Below are 20686 nucleotides of genomic sequence, written 5' to 3'. Positions count from 1 at the left end.
TAAAGCCTGTCACGTGTATTGTCACGTGTGTGTGTCTGTTGAATTATTCCGTTCAGGAGATTGAGTCTGACTGTGCAGGTGTAGTAATATCTCCGCTGAGTTGGAATATATCAACACATAACAGGAGACATCATAAGAAAGATGTACGTGTAATAAAGAAGTCGACTTCGAGTTGCACTAGTCTCTACACCAGATGCACCAAAAAGCGAGCTATTTAGAGTTATCCGCCGTAGATGTAATTCTCCAATAAAAGGAGACATTTAAAACAATGTTAGTTTTATTGGGTTTTTGGTGTTTTTTTTTAAATACGTGACTATTATTACAGAGATTTTGTTTTTAGAGATGGTTTATCTCATTGAGTCAATCTTAATATGATCTGGCTGAAAGAAAAACCTACACCCCAGCATCTCTTTAAAGTGTTGATAGTTGCAGTATTTCTATCAGCGTAGGACACTGTACACAGAAACCAGTTTAATTGTTTTTTTTTTGGTTGTTGTTGTTTTAAATTATAGTAAAATTTAAGGAGTAAAATAATTTTGAAAAAAAATAAATTCGCCAGGCAAAAGAAAAAAAGGCGGGAAATGAAAATGAATATCTTTTTTTTTCCTGCCACTTAGAAGATTCTAGAACATCATGTAGGTTGTTTCTCTTGGTGCCGGATAGAGATGTACCAGGACCAGCTCGATGTTAAATTCCAAAACTCACTTAACAGTAAAGAATTATTACTAGCCAAATACACACACAATATTTTTTTTTTTTAAAAAAAAAGCTTATACAATTAAGTACCGTATATCAACTATTTTGGATCAGTCATATAATTAAAAATTTGTAATAAGCATCAGACGACAATCTATAAAGAGGACTAATTCAGATTATAACACCACTTCAGTCAAGTACTATTTCTTTCTATTGTTTGAGATACCAAACAAAGTAATTTATTACCAATAGTTAATTAACTAATTGTTGTTTTTTTTGTTGTTTTTTTTTAATTGATTCTTGTGTTGTCAGATAAAAAAATAATTGTGCAAAATTTCAGCTTGATCCGAGATTGGGTGTCGGAGAAATAACGTGTACAAACTTTTGGACACAGGCAGACAATGAGTTAATATAAGCTTTGTAAAAACTCGTACTCAATGTTTGGAATAGAAAACACTATTTTTTTTCCGAAACTTACATGTCAATCAATATAAAATTGTAGGCCCACTATTGATCTCTTTTTTTTTTTTTATCACGCACAATATTTTACACATTGAACGAATTTCAATTATATACACTAGCTCACAAGACCATTGTATCAACATCTATAACATCCAATTACGTTTCACAATAGAAGTACTGTTCAACACCCACTCACACACGGGCAGAAATACAATTTGGTTGAATCTATAGCTTGCAAAATTATGAATGGCCAGACAACTTATATGTGATGTCATCTGGCAAGTGTTCAAACCTTTCTAGTTGGAGCGCCATCATCAATTAATAGCCTCCTCCCACGTCCCACAAAGACAACATAGGGGCCCTATTCTTTCGAAAAGAGTCTGGTCGGTGTTAAAGCACTCGCGTGTTATTGATTAATTTTTTGTTCTGGCGTATAGTCGAGTCGGTCGCTTGAATCAGATGGAAAGGGAGAGAACTCAGCTTGAGCCAGGATTGTCTGTAAGCTCGAACAATTTAAAGTAAGCTCTCCCCTGGAGACAAAGGATTTGTTCCAAGCCAAAATACATTGGTTATTTGAAAACCAGTTCTGTATGGTTATTTGAAAACCAGTTCTGTATGGCGATTTGAAAACCAGTTCTGTATGGCTATTTGAAAACCAGTTCTGTATGGTTATTTGAAAACCAGTTCTGTATGGCTATGTGAAAACCAGTTCTGTATGGCTATTTGAAAGCCAGTTCTGTATGGTTATTTGAGAACCAGTTCTGTATGGTTATTTGAAAGCCAGTTCTGTATGGCTATTTGAAAGCCAGTTCTGTATGGTTATTTGAAAACCAGTTCTGTATGGTTATTTGAAAACCAGTTCTGTGAGGTTATTTGAAAACCAGTTCTGTGAGGCTATTTGAAAACCAGTTCTGTATGGCTATTTGAAAGCCAGTTCTGTGTGGTTATTTGAAAACCAGTTCTGTGAGACTATTTGAAAACCAGTTCTGTGAGGCTATTTGAAAACCAGTTCTGTATGGCTATTTGAAAGCCAGTTCTGTGTGGTTATTTGAAAACCAGTTCTGTGAGGCTATTTGAAAACCAGTTCTGTATGGCTATTTGAAAACCAGTTCTGAATGGTTATTTGAAAACCAGTTCTGTATGGCTATTTGAAAACCAGTTCTGTATGGCTATTTGAAAGCCAGTTCTGTATGGTTATTTGAAAACCAGTTCTGTATGGTTATTTCAAAACCAGTTCTGTATGGCTATTTGAAAACCAGTTCTGTGTGGCTATTTGAAAGCCAGTTCTGTGTGGTTATTTGAAAACTAGTTCTGTGTGGCTATTTGAAAACCAGTTCTGTGTGGATATTTGAAAACCAGTTCTGTGTGGTTATTTGAAAACCAGTTCTGTGAGACTATTTGAAAACCAGTTCTGTATGGCTATTTGAAAACCAGTTCTGTGAGGCTATTTGAAAACCAGTTCTGTGAGGCTATTTGAAAACCAGTTCTGTGTGGATATTTGAAAACCAGTTCTGTGTGGTTATTTGAAAACCAGTTCTGTGAGGCTATTTGAAAACCAGTTCTGTATGGCTATTTGAAAACCAGTTCTGTATGGCTATTTGAAAACCAGTTCTGTATGGCTATTTGAAAGCCAGTTCTGTATGGTTATTTGAAAACCAGTTCTGTATGGTTATTTGAAAGCCAGTTCTGTATGGTTATTTGAAAACCAGTTCTGTATGGCTATTTGAAAGCCAGTTCTGTGTGGTTATTTGAAAACCAGTTCTGTGTGGCTATTTGAAAGCCAGTTCTGTGTGGTTATTTGAAAACTAGTTCTGTGTGGCTATTTGAAAACCAGTTCTGTGTGGATATTTGAAAACCAGTTTTGTGTGGCTATTTGAAAACTATTTCTGTATGACTTATTGAAAGCCATTTCTGTGACGTATAAACGTTACCCTAAAAGCAAAATGGCTGGCTGGTCGTGTGCTATGCATTTCAGACTGTCGTTAGAATAGACCCGAGTTTGATTCCCGCACGTCATAATTCCCGTGCCGCCCTGCAGCTGATTCAAACTAGTACGTAGAAATCTTTTTCTGGAGGAGCGTCTGATATAGTTCCCTTGTTAGACCTTGCGATGTATAGGGCAGAAGATGTAAATGTCATCTGTTTCTGTGGCCCACATTTTACGAGGGTGTCCTGTGGCCAGCACAACGCCCAACCGCAGGTACCCATTAGAGCAGTGGTCTTCAACGGGGGCGATATCGCCCCCTAGGGGGCGTTTTCGAGATTTTGGGGGGCGCTGAGAGCCAAAGGGGCGGTAGGGGGGCGCTGAGCACAAAATGGGGCGGTAAGGGGGCGCTGGACATAAAGGCGGAAAGAAGAAATTTAAGGTGCTCTGAAACAAAACAAATTAAAAAATTCTTCAACATTAAAGCTGGGAAACTAAATATAGACAAATTATAAATAACTTGCTTCTAATTTAATAACAGAAACAGCGTTAGAAAAGGAGTTCGGGAATCCCATTTTCTATTTTTAAATTCTTACTCTTTTGCTGTGATCGGAGAGTATTAATGTCCTTGGATCTGGCTCGTATAAATGTTGAAGATTTGATAAACAAACTAGGTAATACGCCTTTTAGATTCTAGTTTATTTTATCTACATATGTTAATATATTGATATGTAAATGTTAATTGCAAAAAAAAAACAACAATTCTGGTAACATTTAATAGAATAATTTAACTTTTTAAAAACAAAAAACGTTGATAAAATGTTGTTACGAAATCTCACTGGTATGTCATGTAATATTTCCTTGAGATTTAGTAAATTTCCACTAGAAAAAAAGTAAGTTCTACTTTGATCGCATTTTCAGATGAGGTTATGAAACCAAGTCGGCTTCACGAATATATAGCGAAATCCAGAAATAATTTAAGAATATTCACGAACAATTATAAAAATCTTCAATTAAAAAAATAAAAACAAAAAACAAACGGCAAAGCAGGATATGCTTTAGTGGCCTCTTAGAAAAATGCATAGCTTTTTGAAAATTCTTATAATGTTGAAAAATTGATTAAAACTAAATTTATTTTAAAACATATGTAACACAAAAATACTTTTTTTTCTGTTAGAGATGAAATATTATTTCAAAATTATCTAGTTATGTAGCTTCTGAGGACATATAGGAAACCATCAGTGGTTGGACGCTACAATGACTTTATAGGTAATATAGAATAAAGAACAAATCTATTTACTATTCACATTGTGAGTTATGATACACAAGAAAAGTTTAGCCCGCAATTTCATTTCTATATGAATCTAATTATAAAACTGTAAATAAAATACAAACCTATGCCGAAAATAAGCGCATCTGTCAACAGTTTATGAAACAAATGATGAAAAAGGTGTTAGACTTGTTGTAAACTGAAGTTCGCTGGATTTCGAAAGAAGTTTGTTAATTGTTATGGCTCGTTTTTTTAAGCTCTTAAATATTTTTTTTTTTTTTGAGAAACGGGAAGATTCAACGGTTGGCGATGACTTAAAGCAGGCTAAAAAATTGTTTTACATGGTAGGCATCTAACACAAATGAATGAAACCAAGCTCCGAGTGCTAGGAAAGAAATTGACTGTCATTGATCATTTTCTCTTTTATCGAGGAATTAAATCTATTTTAAAGAGTTTTACAATCTCACATAATTTGTTTGTTAACAAATGAATTACTGCCCAAGGACACCGATATCTATGCAATTCACATAATATGCTCTATGAAGAAATTAAGATTCGCTTCTAAAATTAAAAGTATATATATATAAATGACAATTATTAAACATCTGTTACTGACGTTCAAATTGAGTTGCATGAAAAAATAGATTTACAAAACTATGTCTTCAGTAAAAAGAATGTAAACATAGGAGGCACACAGTGGCGTAGCTAGGGTGGGGGGAGGGGGGAAATTTGAAAATCCACCGGGCCCCCATTTAAGGGGGGGGAGCAAATTAGCGCTTTTTTAATTAATTAAATTAAATATTACGCAAAATGCAACGGCCCCCAAAGATGTCAAGCCCCCTGGCCCTCCAAACAATGGAAATTCCTAGCTACGTCCCGCAGGCACAACAGAGATGTGGCTGCATTTAAATGTTTAATTAAAATTCCAAAACTGTGGTCGAAATAGGAATTATGTTTTAGCTTTTCAGTAAACCTACATGGTTAACCTAGATTTAGTGTATAACAAAGTTAATGAATAAGTAAGAATAAGAATAACTAGAGAAGACCATCGCCTTGCCTTGGCTAACTTAAAGCTTGAAATTTCTAATATTGTCAGACTGCAGGAAGCACAAGGTTAGCTTAATTTCATTTTGTAGTGAATTCAGCAATAATAATATTTATATTAAAAAAATAACTATATTTACAATTAAACCTAAAAACAGTAGGCCCTAATAGTCAAACATTTAAACGGAGACTATTCTTAGGATTTGAAAGAAAGTCTTTACAATTAATTTTTGTGTGTAATCATTGCAAATTATTTGACATAAGTTTTTGCATAATGATAATATTGGCTGTTTTTTTTTTTTTTGCCTTTAATTCTGAAGATTACGGCTTAGTCCAGAGTTTCAAATAACTACGCAAACCCAACTGCGACCTACATATTTTCCCTGAATTTTATGCAGACAAAGCCTTTGTATACTGGTGTTCTATTTAAGTTTTCTTTCCGTCTTTTGCGCCAGTCTTCAATAATGGCTTTTCTTTGGGTATCAAATGTTAGTCCCGCAGTTTTTGTAAGAGCTCTCGAACTGTTTCTCTCAGAGGCTATCTGCTGCCAGAGAATGCTGCCAGGTACTTTCCTCTATGCCAGTGAGAGCGAAATGAATAAATCTTTATAGCGTTCACCGGGGAGGGGGGCACCTCTGTAACTCAGTCCTCCTCAAAGCTCGTCAGTCATAGGCCAAGGAGTTCACAACAATCGCCTTTGGCATACGGTCGTCTCCCAAGCGGGATAAGTGTTATTGACAGCATAACAATTAATAGATAGATGATATTGTGTTCAAATTTGCCTTCTCACGCTTCTCTATAACTGTTTTTCTTAGAGGGGGGCGCTGGCGGATTTTTTTAAAGAAAAAATTAGAAAAGGGGGCGGTAGGCCAAAAAAGGTTGAAGACCACTGCATTAGAGCTAGGTGTACTCAGAGACGCCCAAGATTCCGGAATTAAAAAGCTCAGTCTCACCCGGACTCGCACACGGGACTTCGTTTCAGAAACCAAGCGTTTTACCGCTCTGCCACCGCGCCTCCTGGAGCGTTTCATGCTTGTAAGATAAACAGTTGCGCCCCTTGATAAACATTTCCTACGAATGAATGGTGCGGTACGAGTTCTGGTACTTGACAATCACAGTTCACGTCTGTGTCGGTCGTTATTGCTGTTGTTCATTGTAAATGTAATCCTACACTTGACTAACATGAACAGTATCAATGCGACAGTAAAAAGGTCCCAGTTTCGATGGGAATGACATGTAGTCCGCATGCCTGACAATCGACTTCCCAAACGACTTCCTATCGGGGAGTTGTGTGCAGGAAAGCGCTCCCAAGGGGTCAATACAAGCGCTATAATGACACCCTTAAGATCTCCTTCAAGGAGTGTGATATTGACATTCAGGGCTGGGAAGCGCTAGCTCTCGATCGCTCTTCATGACGTGAAGCCGTGAGTGTCCGAGTCACGTGATACGAAGCAAGGAGAGATACGACAGCGTGAACGAGCGCCGAGCCAACAAAAAAGCTGAGAGAAGAAGCAAGTCTATCTGCAGCTGACCAAACTCACCCATGCACAAAAGTATGCAGCTTTGTTAAAGCGAGGACTGGACTTTATAGTCATCTTCGTGTTTATAGGAAAAGAGAAATGTTCCCATTTTCGTGTTTATAGGAAAAGAGAAATGTTCCCATCTTCGTGTTTATAGGAAAAGAGAAATGTTCCCATTTTCGTGTTTATAGGAAAAGAGAAATGTTCTCATCTTCGTGTTTATAGGAAAAGAGAAATGTTCTCATCTTCGTGTTTATAGGAAAAGAGAAATGTTCTCATCTTCGTGTTTATAGGAAAAGAGAAATGTTCCCATCTTCGTGTTTATAGGAAAAGAGAAATGTTCTCATCTTCGTGTTTATAGGAAAAGAGAAATGTTCTCATCTTCGTGTTTATAGGAAAAGAGAAATGTTCCCATCTTCGTGTTTATAGGAAAAGAGAAATGTTCCCATCTTCGTGTTTATAGGAAAAGAGAAATGTTCTCATCTTCGATCATGAAGGAGGAGCAATACATATATACATATACATATATATAGGGGCCACCTGCTACTGGACCTACGGTCGGTTAATGAGGGTGTCATGTGGCCATCCCCATATATATATATTCTACTTATGTACTCCTCGTGGCCTGAAGCCGTGAGTGTCGAAGTCAAGTCTATCTGCAGCTGACCAAACCTATCTATGCACACACGTATACAGCTTTTTTAAATCGATGACTGGACTTGACAGTCATCTTCGTGTTCACAGGAAATATAAACGCTACAGTCGTGGATCACCACGGAGGAGCTATAGATATATAATTGTATAAAGTACTAAATATTTCAATTGTGACTTGTAATAGTTTCCGATATATATATATATATATATATATATATATATATATATATATATATATATATATATATATATATATATATATATATATTTGTAATCAAACTGGACATTAAATAATTTAGTTCATTCATTCATAGATTTATAGATCTACTTATAGTATTAACATAAAGACATTTAATTCTATGGATACTGAGTACATTTCTCCATTATCTAAATGTTAAAGATTTCAAAATGCATTCATTTTGTTAGGGTCAGTGTTGGAGATTCTCATACATTGGTGGGACTTCCATAAATAACAGGCTTTATGTTGTCTCCCTTGTACAGACTAAATGTAATCATTTCTGTGCAAGTTTTTAACCACCGTAGACTCAAAATTGTTTTTTCCCGCCTTCTTTTGTAGCAGACGATTGTGGTTTATTTTGGTAGTGCAGACGAACAAGATGGAGGCCTGGGCGTTAGTTAGAGCATAGACTATATATTACATGGACTGCCAACTCTACGCACTAAGCCTATATTTTTCAATAAACAAGTCCCGTTCACGGAGGCGTCCTTAGTAGCGTGGTAAATTGACTTCCGGTAGATTTTTTTTTACGTATAAAGAAACCATTCCCGAAGATTTTTACCACCACTTTTACAGCAAATCATGAATGGAAACTGAATTGTTAAAGAAGATGTTACAGAGGTAAGTGTGCACAAATCAATTTCTGACTTAGATCTATAACTGTAAAGCTTTATAGCTGATTTTCTTAGCCAATATAGACTAATTAGCCAAGCCTGTATTTCGTGTATTTTCTTGTTTACGACATTGATTGAATTGAGGTTCTTGTGAGAGCATAGCCTATATATATATATATATATATATATATATATATATATATATATATATATATATATATATATATATATATATATATATATATATATAAACCAAATAGTAAAACTTATTCAGAAGGATAACCCGGTAAATTTAGATCTATATGCTCTTACTATAATAGGCTAACATGACCTTTCGTTTATAAGTTGTAAAAAAGTCCTATATTATGTGTAGGCCTAAAGTAAAAGTAATAAATCTAGATGTAAAGTTTTCTCCGAGTTGAAAAATGTAAGAAAAGTATGTTTGGCATTTAGATGCTGTCGTTGATAAAATAGAAAAAGTACATTCTGTGATGTTTTATGGCAAGTTATTATAACACGGTGCAGGACAGGCCACTGTCCTGTTGCCTCATGTTTCTCACGGCTATGGCCAAATTTCGAATCCTGGTGCCCCCGTGCCTCATTTTCTGTTTGACTGCCCCAGACTTGCTGATCTCCGTCTCAACAGGTCAGAACAAAAAATTCTCAATCTGTATGGTGACATGTATGCACTACGCAATACAGCAGGGTTTCTGTCCAGGGCTTTTGCAAGAGAAGATTTGAGCCTCTCAAGCCCTCACTCAAATGGAGTTTGATGATGTTGACTTTTTATGCCCTTTTTCTGTCTTGGTGAGAGTTATTGTAAGACTGAACTATTGATCTGCAGCTGTCGAAGTATTGACTAGCCTTTGTAATAATTACTGCGAAAGGTAGTGAGAGCAGCATCGTCGTCAAACATCAGTTCCCTAATCAGGTTATGTAGTTTCCTCGTTTTGGCCAAGCCAGTTTAAGAAGCCTTCCATCCGATCTACTGTAGATATATAGGGCCTACTCCATCTTCCAAGGCGCTATGAGAGTACAGACGAAACAATTCCGAATAGTGTTGATGGCCAAAACCCATCCTTGTTTTACCCTGCTCTTGATAGATAATACCGGTACCTAAAAGTCTTTGATGAAGAACTGTCAAACTTATCAGTTCATATCATGTGAAGCTAACAGTAGTTTCAATAGCTTATTTGGACAGACAATTTTCACTAGTAAAAACCACTTCTGCTTAGTGTGAGCATATTGCTAAATGAAGTTCATATTTCTATTACTTTCTACTCAAGTCACCCAAGAGAAATTTTATTTAAAGCGAAAACTTTTTATAATGCATTTTTCGTTGTTTTTGTTTTTTTTTACTTAAGGAGCATACTACTTCCAAAAACCTGATCTGATTGTCACTAACTTTCAAATTGAAAGGGATCTACTACAAGTGAGATTTTTTTTTTACTTTCTCCAATAACATTCTGTTATCAATACATGTATCACTTTAAATTACTTGTAATTGTGAAATAATAGGTAAAAAATCTCCTTAAGTACATGTTATATTTAATCCTATGCATAAAATTTATTTACATAAAAAAAAATCATTAAAGCAGGCCTAATTGTAGAGAAAAAATTATTTCTTGTGATTGCATTGAAATCAACTTTAAAGATGCTGTCCATTGTTGTAACATAAAGTAGTCTTACATTTTTTAATTAGCAAATATATATATTTATAACATGTCTAAACTAGTTTGAATTTCTTTTCTTTTTTTCTCAGCTGCTCATGAATTTCGAGATTTTCCAGCTAATAGAGGAACAAATTTTATCTGCTTCCACTTAGCCAAACAGCATGGAAATATGCTATTGTAATGAGTAGAAGATATTTGTCATTTAGAGTATCATGCAACAGCTAATTATCAGTCCACACATTTCAAGATGAGGAAAAGAACAGTATAAGCTACATTCATTGATGCATTATTTATACAAAAATGTATAGTCAACCCAGTCATCACTCCATTTTTTTTATGAAGCCAGTTACAGTTACCATGAAGGGATGAAATTTCAGATAATATTTTGTTTATTTCATGAAATGAGAATAGGCCTACATCAGAAATTGAGATGGTCATCTTCAGTATTTAATGTTTCATCTAAAAATGATAATTATATTAATACATATTTGATGTACAAACAAATGAAAACCATTCAAACACTTTTTTTTTGTGAAGTATAGATGATTAAACTTGTAAATGTCTGAACAATACTACATCGACATTAACTTATTATTATAGACTTTTTACAGGAATGTATCTTAAGCTGGACTGAAAGAGAAAGTTGCTATAATTTAAATAATAAAATTTAATAGTTTGAACATGTAACTAAAAATTGAATAATGCTAACATTTATTGACAAGTGAATATTGGTAATGATGTGCTTTCTATTTTAATAAGTCAATAATATTAGTAAGAACAATATTATCTTCCCTTTCTTAATATTATAAACACAATATTTCCTGAAAAGATTTTTTTAAATTATAGAAATAATGCTCAAGTCTTCAGAAATGGTAGTTTTCAGAATCATCAAATCAAGGACAACATAGTATTCATGAACTTCCAGCTATCAGCAAGCTCCTAGTAGGTATTATGGAGCACATTCTCCTTCAACTCAGAGGATCACAGGCACTGGACAAATTCTAGTACTGTTGATGGAATAGAAACAACATACATTAAATTCATAACAAGTCACCAATTCAATCTTAGTTTCATATAGTACCAAACTTCCATATGTTCAAGTCCTTTACGGATAAAATCAATTCTGAAAACATCTAACAAAACAGTTCCTTAAAAAGTATATTAGGAGTATAGTAAAGTATATTAGAGGTTTTACACAAAAAATGCTATGGGAACATATTATGAAACTAAAATATTACAAAAAAAAGGAATAGTATAATAATAACAATATTTAATCTTTGACATTATATTCAGTAATATTATGAAAATTTAATGAATGATTAAATGCACTTGAAAGTGAAGGGAACAGATTTTTTAAAAAATTCAGGAAATTTTCTGCACAAGCATGCTGAGGTAACCCAAATAAAGAGAGTCATTGAATATTGTACTGAGTGTTTGAAACATAATTTTTTACTGCATACATTAAATTATAAACATATCTTTGCAAATTTAAAGGGAGAATTTGAAGACAGCTTTTATTCTTTTTGCACTAAGATAAAAGTATTAAATTTTAAGCTGCCCTACTTACTGAAAGGAGGCCTGGTGGCTTAGCGGTAAAGCGCTTGGCTTCCGAACCGGGGACCGGGGTTCAAATCCTGGTGTAGACTGGAATTTTTAATTTGAGTCTGAGTCCACTCAGCTCTAATGGGTACCTGACATTAGTTGGGGAAAGTAATGGCGGTTGGTCACTGTGCTGGCCACATGACACCCTCGTTAACCGTAGGCAACAGAATGGTCAGAAACAGATGATCTTTACATCATCTGCCCTATCGATCACAAGGTCTGAAAGGGAAACTTTACTTTTTTTTTTACTTACTGGAAGTTTCGTAGGAAGAGTTTCTGTCATAACAAGTGAGTTTTGTGGCATTCATCCTATTGATAAACTCTTAGAAATAAGAAAGCATCATTTCTTCTTGAAATATACATCTGCGGAAAAGAAAAGAACAATTGCTTTTAATGTGAGCAATAATAAAATTCTAATTAAATTTTAAAAATCTCCAAAATATTTATAGTGACTTAGTTCAAAGAATTATGTAAAGACTTTCTTTAAGCATTTTCTCAACTCATCTGACATCCTTTTCCACCAAGATAACTGGTTAATCTGTATTTCTAATTGAGAATTGTTGCATAATATATTTAATTTGAAGGAAAACACCTTAGATAACAAAAGAGTGGTATTGGCCTGCATGAGAAAATTATCACTTTAGAAATACCCTGCACAGGCTGGAGGGAATATAATATGTTTTATTTACAACATAACAACAATATTGTGTAAATATTCACCTATAAGTTAGCTTTAAATAAAATAGCACATGGATTCTTACAATTAAAATAGACTTACATAACGTTTAAAAATAAATGATTAATTACTTAAAAACTTACTGTTAAATGTATTTATACAGCTTCTGGCACTGTGTGAAAACTCCTTTGAAAACAATAAGAGCATATTGTGACAGTATGTGGGTAAATACTTGATTCCACACATTGAATGGTAGCAATAAGAGCCCTTTGGGTACCTTTCAACATCCTTTGTGTACTTCTTTGGTAGTTAAGAGAAAAGTTAAGATCTAGATCTACAGTGAATAAATAGCACAATTTGGTACCTATTGCCTACTAGAATATGTGAGAATAATGAAAAACGAAAATAGAACCGATTAGAATGTCTAGTCCAATCTAGTACAGTTGTTTATATCTAGGCAAGATATGAGTTGTGATCAAAAGAGCTAGATCTAGTGTCGGTGCGTAGATTATGTCATTCTAGCACCAATGTGTAATAAGTGCACTATTTTTGAACGCACTTTCTTTTTGTTGCCTTGCTTGTAATTAATGGAGTGTTTTTGTTCTGCTGGTGTAACGTTTGTTGAGATTCTTCTGTGTTCCCCTGTTTAGGGTGAGTATCTAAGGCATTACTGCGTTTCGCAGTTGTTTTGATGCCATAGTGATAGTCTACTAGACCTTTCTAGTTTGTCTTTACTTTGTCTTTACAGGGAGTTAGCTTGGGATTGGAAGTCTACGCTGGTGACTAAAGACAGCAGTGTCAGAGTGTGTTGTGTTTTCGAACATTAATGTGTACGTTGTGGGACAGCAAGGGGTAGAATTATTATTTAATTAATAAATTCACAGTATTAAAATGTTCCAACTTCAATGTCATTACTCCATTAGTTTGTCATCATACTTATATTTATATCATTAAATATTTACATTGTTACCAGTGAGTTATTTATTTATTGTAAGCACGAAGGTGCCTGGTTAAATGTCAGGGGCCCGGGCAAACGAGCTAAGGCCTTAACATAACCCTGACAGTTGGGGGCTCGAGTCCGGCTGTGACTACCAGTCACAGAACTATAATTTCAATCATTATATAAGTTTTAGTTACTTGATTATGTAGCAGCAGTGTCTACAATCTAATAATTGTTTACATAGTATTGCATCACAATCTACTGTACTAATATTGAATTGTGTACCATTGGCAACGATGTATATCGAAAGTAGCAGATAAATACAATAAATACATTCTTTGTGATATAAGTGATATAACACTATAACTATACTGTACTATATACTATATAACTATTGTATTGCAAGATTGAAACGCATTTGTATTTTCTTGTTTTCTATATTGTGCTTCACCTTCGAACGAGTGTCTTCTCGCTCCCGGCAACAAGCGAACGTGAGTGTAAAGTGGCTGTTGGTAACTACTGAAGTCTGAGGCTACTAGTATTGTGTTGGATTGTCCTGTGGCAACTATATTTCGACGCTGTGGCCTGAGTGAGGCACTTTCCTCCGACGTGGGATACTGCACAGATAGGTTTCTTTCTTTGCCATTTAACCGCAGACTCTAGGCTTTAGTTGATCTCTTGTACAATTAGTAGAATTTTTTTGGTTCCCATATTGTATATAATTTAAATATAATACAGCCAAGTAGTGTACATTGTATTTACCATGGAAACTAGGTTGACAATTACTGCCCAGTTTATAAGTGATGGTCGTTCTCTGGGGTACGAAGGTGAAAGGTTGGAGAGGTATGTGGCTGAGCAGAAAGAAGACTATGAAAAAGCTAAGAAAGAGGAGTTTGAACGAGAAAAGGCTAGATTTGAGAGAGAGGAAAGATTGAAAGCAGAGGCGAAGGCAGAGGAGAAGGCCAGATTTGAACGTGAGGAAAGATTGAAAGCTGAGGCGAAGGCAGAGGAGAAGGCCAGATTTGAACGTGAGGAGAAGGCCAAGCGTGAGGAACACGAGAGGTGGAAAGAAAGAGATGCCAGGGAGGAACTCAAGAGGAAAGAGGAGATGGAACTAGAAAGAATGAAGGAAAAGTCAGCAACAGCGGCTGGGACGGCAACACAGGCAGAGGTGCGGCCTAGAAATGTTTTAGATAAACTTGACAAGAGCTTCCAGGGAATGAAGGAAGACGATGACCTGATGGCATATTTAACACACTTTGAGGCCGTCGCAACAAGATGCAAGATCGATAGAAAGGAATGGTCATTGCTCTTGTCCTATAAACTAACTACCTTTCTAAGAAACTGTATGCTGCGGGACAGTCTGTTTTTGAATGAAAATTATGAGGAAGTGAGGGCTGTATTACTGCGACATGCGGATATAAACGCGGAAACCTGCCGCAAGAGGTTTCACCGGGTGAAACCACGACAGAACGATTTTAGGGGTTTTGTCACCGATCTGCGAAACGCGTTGGACAATTGGTTGAAAATGGCTGAAGTAGGCAAGACTGTGGAAGAAGTGAAAGAGTTGCTGGTAAAAGATAGGATACTTGAGAATGTGTCAGGAGATGTGTACAAGCAACTGATAATAAGTAAGAAAGGCACAGTTGATGATATGATTGATGTTATTGAAGGGTTTAAGGTCGCTAGTGGGGGTGTGTCGCTTGCGAAGGAAGACAGTGTGTATGTTGCGGCAGCGTGTGATGAGCCTGGGATGAATACAAATCCAGTTGCTGAAAGAAACGTGGTTATTTGCTTTAATTGTAATAGGAGTGGCCACAAATCGGCAGAATGTCCTCAGCGTTCGTCCATGATTAATTCTGTTCCTGATGTTGATGATAGACCTAGGACATCATCTGCGACGTTTTCTAATCAGCAAGGACCCAGTAGAAATGTTTCAACAGGGCGTTATCAGAGACAGTTTGATGGTAGTGGTCGTAGAATCCGAGGTAACAGTTTTGTGAGACAAAGTTATGTTACACCTAATTACAGGAGCAGTAGAACTGGGGGCAATGGGGTGTACCAAAATAGAACCAGTTTCACAAATAGACATCAAGGTCCACCAGTAAGGAATAGGTGACTGAGTAGTCCTCGTAATGTTCAAAATTGTGGAAATTGTACTTTAGGGAAAGGAGATGAGTATTTTTCCCCATGTAAGAGAGAAACTTTTTCATATGTTGATAAGTCATTACGTGATAAGTCTGTGGGTAAGCTGAAGTTTGAAAAGGGAAGAGTAAATGGGATAAGTGTGTCTGTTTTGAAAGATTCTGGTTCAAGTGTTATAGGAATTAGAAGTTCATTAGTTGGTGAGAAAGACATGATTCCTGGTACTTACAAATTAAAGCTTGTCGATGGGACAGTCAGGGATTACCCATTGGCGTGTGTAAGTATTGAGTCGGATTACATTGTTGGGAAATATGTGGTTGCTTGTTTTAAAGACCCTGTTGCAGATTTGATTCTTGGGAATGTTGATATTAATGTGAGTCAGGAGTTTGATTGCGCAGCAGTAACTAGGTCAGCGAAAGATAGAGAGAATGATAGTGGCCCTGTAAATGAGTGTGGAATATTGGAAGATTGTCGTGATGTTTTAGGTACGAGTGATGATTTTTTATGTGAACAGTTGAGTGATCCGTCTTTGAAAGATCTATGGGAGCGACATGTGGATAATTGTGTAGATAATAAAAAGAATGGAAGTGTGGAATATAAAGTGTTTGATAGACTATTGTACAGAGTGTTTAGGGGAGAGTTTGGTGAGGAAGAAAGACAGTTAGTTGTACCCTCAGCTAAGAGAGAAATTGTGTTGAAAACTGCTCATGAGAGTATGTTAGCAGGGCATTTGTCATTAAGAAAGACTAAAAGTAAAATCTACAAATATTTTTTCTGGCAAGGTTTAGATAGAGACATAAAAGAGTTTGTGAGGTCGTGTGATATTTGTCAGAAAGCTAGAGTGCCGCGTCGTTGTGACAGAGTGGAGCTAGGCCAAATGAATGTTGTTACCACTCCATTTTACAAAGTTGCTACAGATATTATTGGGCCATTGGAGATAACTGACAATAAGAATAGGTATATTTTGACAGTGGTAGATGTCGCTACCAGATGGCCAGAAGCGATACCTCTGAGGAATATAAATACAGAAACAGTTATTGAGGCACTAACTAATATTTTTTGTAGAATAGGGCTACCTATAGAAATATTAAGTGATCAAGGCCCCCAGTTTACCTCCGAATTGTACAAACAGGTGTGCGAATTTTTCTCAGTTAAACCCGTGCACTCCACTATATACCACCCCAGCTCTAATGGTATGATAGAAAGGCTCAATTCTACTTTAAAATCCTTTTTAAGGAAAGTATGTCAGGATAGCCCTCATGATTGGGACCGGAAAGTTAGTGCAGCATTGTTCGCCTACCGAGAGGTACCTAATGAGACAATGGGGTTGTCGCCATTTGAGCTTGTCTATGGGAGACAAATGAGAGGCCCACTGGCTATTTTGAAGCAAGTATTTGTAAATGCTGAAGAAGAAACTGAATATAAGAATGTGTTCACTTATTTAGTGGACTTAAAACAAAGATTATCAGAGGTGACTTCTATTGCTAAATCTAACAGCGATGCAAACAAAAAGAAGTACAAGATGCAATATGACAAATATTCGTCTAGACGAGACATTAATGAGGGTGACTGTGTTTTAGTCCTCAAGCCACACAGAGACAATAAGCTGTCCGTGTTTTGGCAAGGCCCGTATAAGGTTGTGAATAAAATATCAAAATTCAATTACGTGGTTGAGAAAGAAAATAAGATAAAGGTGTATCACATAAACCGACTCATGAAATATCACTGTAGGGTAAGGGAAGTAAGCAATTCAAACGTTGAAACTGAGGATACAAATGAACTTTTATCAGCTAACATGGTATCAGTTGTGGGGGAAGAAGAAGTTGATGAGCAGGATGGGGAGAATGAAGATGTAATGGCTAACATCCCAACGCTAGAGATTAGGTCGGAAGAGATGAGTGGCGGGAATGTGTTGACGCAGGTCAAAATTAATCCCGATTTGAATGCTATACAAAAGAAGCAAGTTGATGACATTTTGAGTGAATTTAAAGACATAATATCTGATATTCCTGGTAGAGCCAAGGTCGAAGAGTTTAAAATTAAATTGGTTGATACGAAACCTGTGACTTTAAAACCATATGCGGTACCTATCCACTTAAGAGATAAAGTTAAGCAAGAGATTGACAGCATGTTGGATTTGGGAATTATAGGGCCAACAGACTCCCCCTATGCAGCGCCCGTTGTTATAATAAAAAAGAAAGACGGAACTTTGCGACCTTGTATTGATTTTAGAAAATTAAATAATGTTACTGAAATACCCGCTGAGGTAATTCCCGAACAAGAAGATTTGTTCAACATGCTATATAAAGCTAAGTACTTTACGTTACTGGATCTGACTAAGGGTTACTGGCAAATTCCAATTTGTGAAACAAGCAAACCATTTACAGCATTTAGAGTTTTGGGAGAACATTATATGTTCCATTATTTACCCTTTGGATTAAGCGGTGCTCCTAATCACTTTAACAAGATTGTTAAGCGCATGTTAAGAGGTTTAGAAAATGTATTGTTTTATTTCGATGACATTTGTATTTTCAGTGAGGACTGGGACAGACACATTGAAAGTGTTCGTAATGTATTTAGTGCTTTAAGAAAGAATGGATTTACATTAAAACCCGCCAAATTGGATGTGGGCTTTACTAATGTAAAATTTCTAGGTCATAGTGTCGGACAGGGAGTTGTCAAACCTGATCATAGTAATGTGAAAAAGATTTTGGAATTTAAGACTCCAAGTACAAAAAAGGAACTTCGTGGTTTGATTGGGTTAATTAACTACTACAGTAGGTTTATACCAAAACACGCGGATTTAGTTTTTCCTTTTACGGAATTATTACGTCGTGGAAAATCCATGAGAGTCGACTGGAGCTGTGAGTGTGCGGAGGCATTGAAGAGAGTACAGGCCTGTCTATGTAAGTATCCTATTCTTCGTTTGCCTGATTTTTCTATACCGTTCTATCTCCAGACTGATGCCTCAGACAAAGGGATCTCTGGCATTCTTAGCCAGTGTGTGAATGGTATGTTGCATCCTATAAAATTTGTGAGCCGTAAGTTGTTGCCTCGGGAGCAGAAGTATTCTATCATTGAACGGGAAGGATTGGCCATTGTATATGCAATAAAAAAATTGGACAGGTATCTGGCCGGAAAAAAATTTCATCTCCAGACTGACCACAAGGCTTTATCTTACCTTAGAAGCACTAACTTTACCAATGCACGTATTACAAGATGGGCGCTGATGTTGCAGGATTATTCCTTTGATGTTGTTCATGTCAAAGGGGAGGACAATCTGCTTGCTGATCTGTGTTCAAGATTACTATAGACTTTCAAATACGCAGCTACATGAGCTACATACTTATGTATTGTTTTAATACATGTCTTATGCATTTTAATGTTCCAATGTATACATTGTTGTTTGAAAATGTTTGCACTTTATGTTAGATGATATTATGTTGCATTTAGTATTATTGAAATTAATTTGCTGATTATGCATTTTAAATTTGATTGGTTGGTAGATTGTGATTTTGTGAATGGTTCATAGTGTAATGTGGATACTTTGGTAAAAAGTGTCATTGGTAATTTTTCTTCTAAGTTGTTATGTTTGGAAGAGTGATGTTAATGCGGATGAATTTTCCTAGATGGATGTGCTTACCTTGTAGCTGCAATGATATCTTCTTACTTTTCTTTCAGTTTGAGGTACGGAAACTGGTCCATACTTTGTAAGAACCAGTTTGGGGGGAGAGGGGGAATGTCGGTGCGTAGATTATGTCATTCTAGCACCAATGTGTAATAAGTGCACTATTTTTGAACGCACTTTCTTTTTGTTGCCTTGCTTGTAATTAATGGAGTGTTTTTGTTCTGCTGGTGTAACGTTTGTTGAGATTCTTCTGTGTTCCCCTGTTTAGGGTGAGTATCTAAGGCATTACTGCGTTTCGCAGTTGTTTTGATGCCATAGTGATAGTCTACTAGACCTTTCTAGTTTGTCTTTACTTTGTCTTTACAGGGAGTTAGCTTGGGATTGGAAGTCTACGCTGGTGACTAAAGACAGCAGTGTCAGAGTGTGTTGTGTTTTCGAACATTAATGTGTACGTTGTGGGACAGCAAGGGGTAGAATTATTATTTAATTAATAAATTCACAGTATTAAAATGTTCCAACTTCAATGTCATTACTCCATTAGTTTGTCATCATACTTATATTTATATCATTAAATATTTACATTGTTACCAGTGAGTTATTTATTTATTGTAAGCACGAAGGTGCCTGGTTAAATGTCAGGGGCCCGGGCAAACGAGCTAAGGCCTTAACATAACCCTGACATCTAGTACATGAGTAGGGCCTATGTTAATGGGCATGGCTGTAGATAGTAGTATTGCTCATCAGAAACATTAAATCTGTAGTGTATAAATCACAAATGGGAATAGATCTAGATACAGATTCTAGATCTTATAACTTCGTCTTTATTATAAGAGTCTATGTCTATTATTATCATATAAAATATAGGCATAAACTAGATATAGATTAGAGTCGTTAGTAAAGATAAAGTAGATCTTCAAATAGTTTAAAGAACGATCTGTGACACTGTGAGCCAAGCACTTCCATTCATGATTCACATATGAAGAAGCTAAGGCTAAGGCGCCTAAGGCTAAGGGCTAAGTAAGACGAAGTTTAAGTTAACAAGTCAGGAAGTCAGATTAAAATTAATCATCATGATCAAGGTAAGATGAAGCTGAACATCTAGACTTGAAATTATCCTAGATCTAGTCTAGAGTCAACTAAAGCTAGATTCTATATAATAGGGGGCCTATATAGATTCTATATCTTCATTCTCTGGGTTTATCAGACACACAAAGATGATGAATCTAGAGACTCGACGTTCATAATATTTTTAGTCATAATTTTGTTTAAAGTACTATAGGCATAGCCAGATTTTTTATAAAAACAAATTATTATTTTACAAACTTAAAAATGGGCATTTACATAAATAGTGTTTAGTGTTCTATTATATATATATATATATATATATATATATAAATGTATGTATATATATATATATATAGTAGTGTAGTAGTGTGTTGTGTGTAAGTTCGTATTTGTAGATAAAGTTTATAGCCATAGGTCACTACATCAGGGTGAAAGTCTACATGTTTATGTGTACAATCACTTTCTAGTGAAGTAGAGCCTAAATGATTCTAAAATTTTATTGGGCGAATATATTCGAAACAATATCAGATCTTTT

General features: G+C 35.8%; 1 protein-coding gene and 2 long non-coding RNA genes across 8 annotated transcripts; 2 read left to right on the top strand and 1 right to left on the bottom strand.

Annotated features, from left to right (window-relative positions):
* Positions 1-7903: 7903 nt before the first annotated feature.
* LOC129922857 (uncharacterized) lies at positions 7904-10322 on the top strand. The gene is made up of 3 exons (XR_008774806.1): positions 7904-8429; positions 9787-9854; positions 10185-10322. It is a non-coding gene; the product is annotated as an uncharacterized LOC129922857 (long non-coding RNA).
* Positions 10323-10961: 639 nt separating this feature from the next.
* LOC129922856 (uncharacterized) lies at positions 10962-12503 on the bottom strand. Its single transcript, XR_008774805.1, has 3 exons — positions 12290-12503; positions 11951-12060; positions 10962-11102 (listed from the first exon to the last, which is right to left on the bottom strand). It is a non-coding gene; the product is annotated as an uncharacterized LOC129922856 (long non-coding RNA).
* An 8-nt stretch (positions 12504-12511) lies between these two features.
* On the top strand, positions 12512-19673 carry LOC129922855 (uncharacterized). 6 transcript variants are annotated; one of them, XR_008774804.1, is made up of 3 exons: positions 12512-13024; positions 13122-13942; positions 19453-19673. XR_008774804.1 is itself a non-coding variant. In XM_056010643.1 (2 exons), exons 1-2 carry the CDS (start codon positions 15670-15672, stop codon positions 19458-19460), a joined length of 2703 nt encoding a protein of 900 aa, XP_055866618.1. In that variant the 5' UTR covers positions 15659-15669; the 3' UTR covers positions 19461-19673. The 6 variants fall into 6 exon arrangements, 3 of the variants coding, with proteins under 3 accessions (XP_055866618.1, XP_055866617.1, XP_055866619.1); XR_008774802.1 differs by lacking the exon at positions 12512-13024 and having other exon boundaries at positions 13031-13942; XR_008774803.1 differs by lacking the exons at positions 12512-13024; positions 19453-19673 and adding an exon at positions 18418-18555 and having other exon boundaries at positions 13031-13942.
* The last annotated feature ends 1013 nt before the right edge of the window (positions 19674-20686 follow it).

This window comes from Biomphalaria glabrata, chromosome 14, assembly GCF_947242115.1.
Source record: "Biomphalaria glabrata chromosome 14, xgBioGlab47.1, whole genome shotgun sequence".
NCBI lineage: Eukaryota > Metazoa > Mollusca > Gastropoda > Planorbidae > Biomphalaria > Biomphalaria glabrata.
This window is presented reverse-complemented; position numbering and strand designations above follow the sequence as displayed.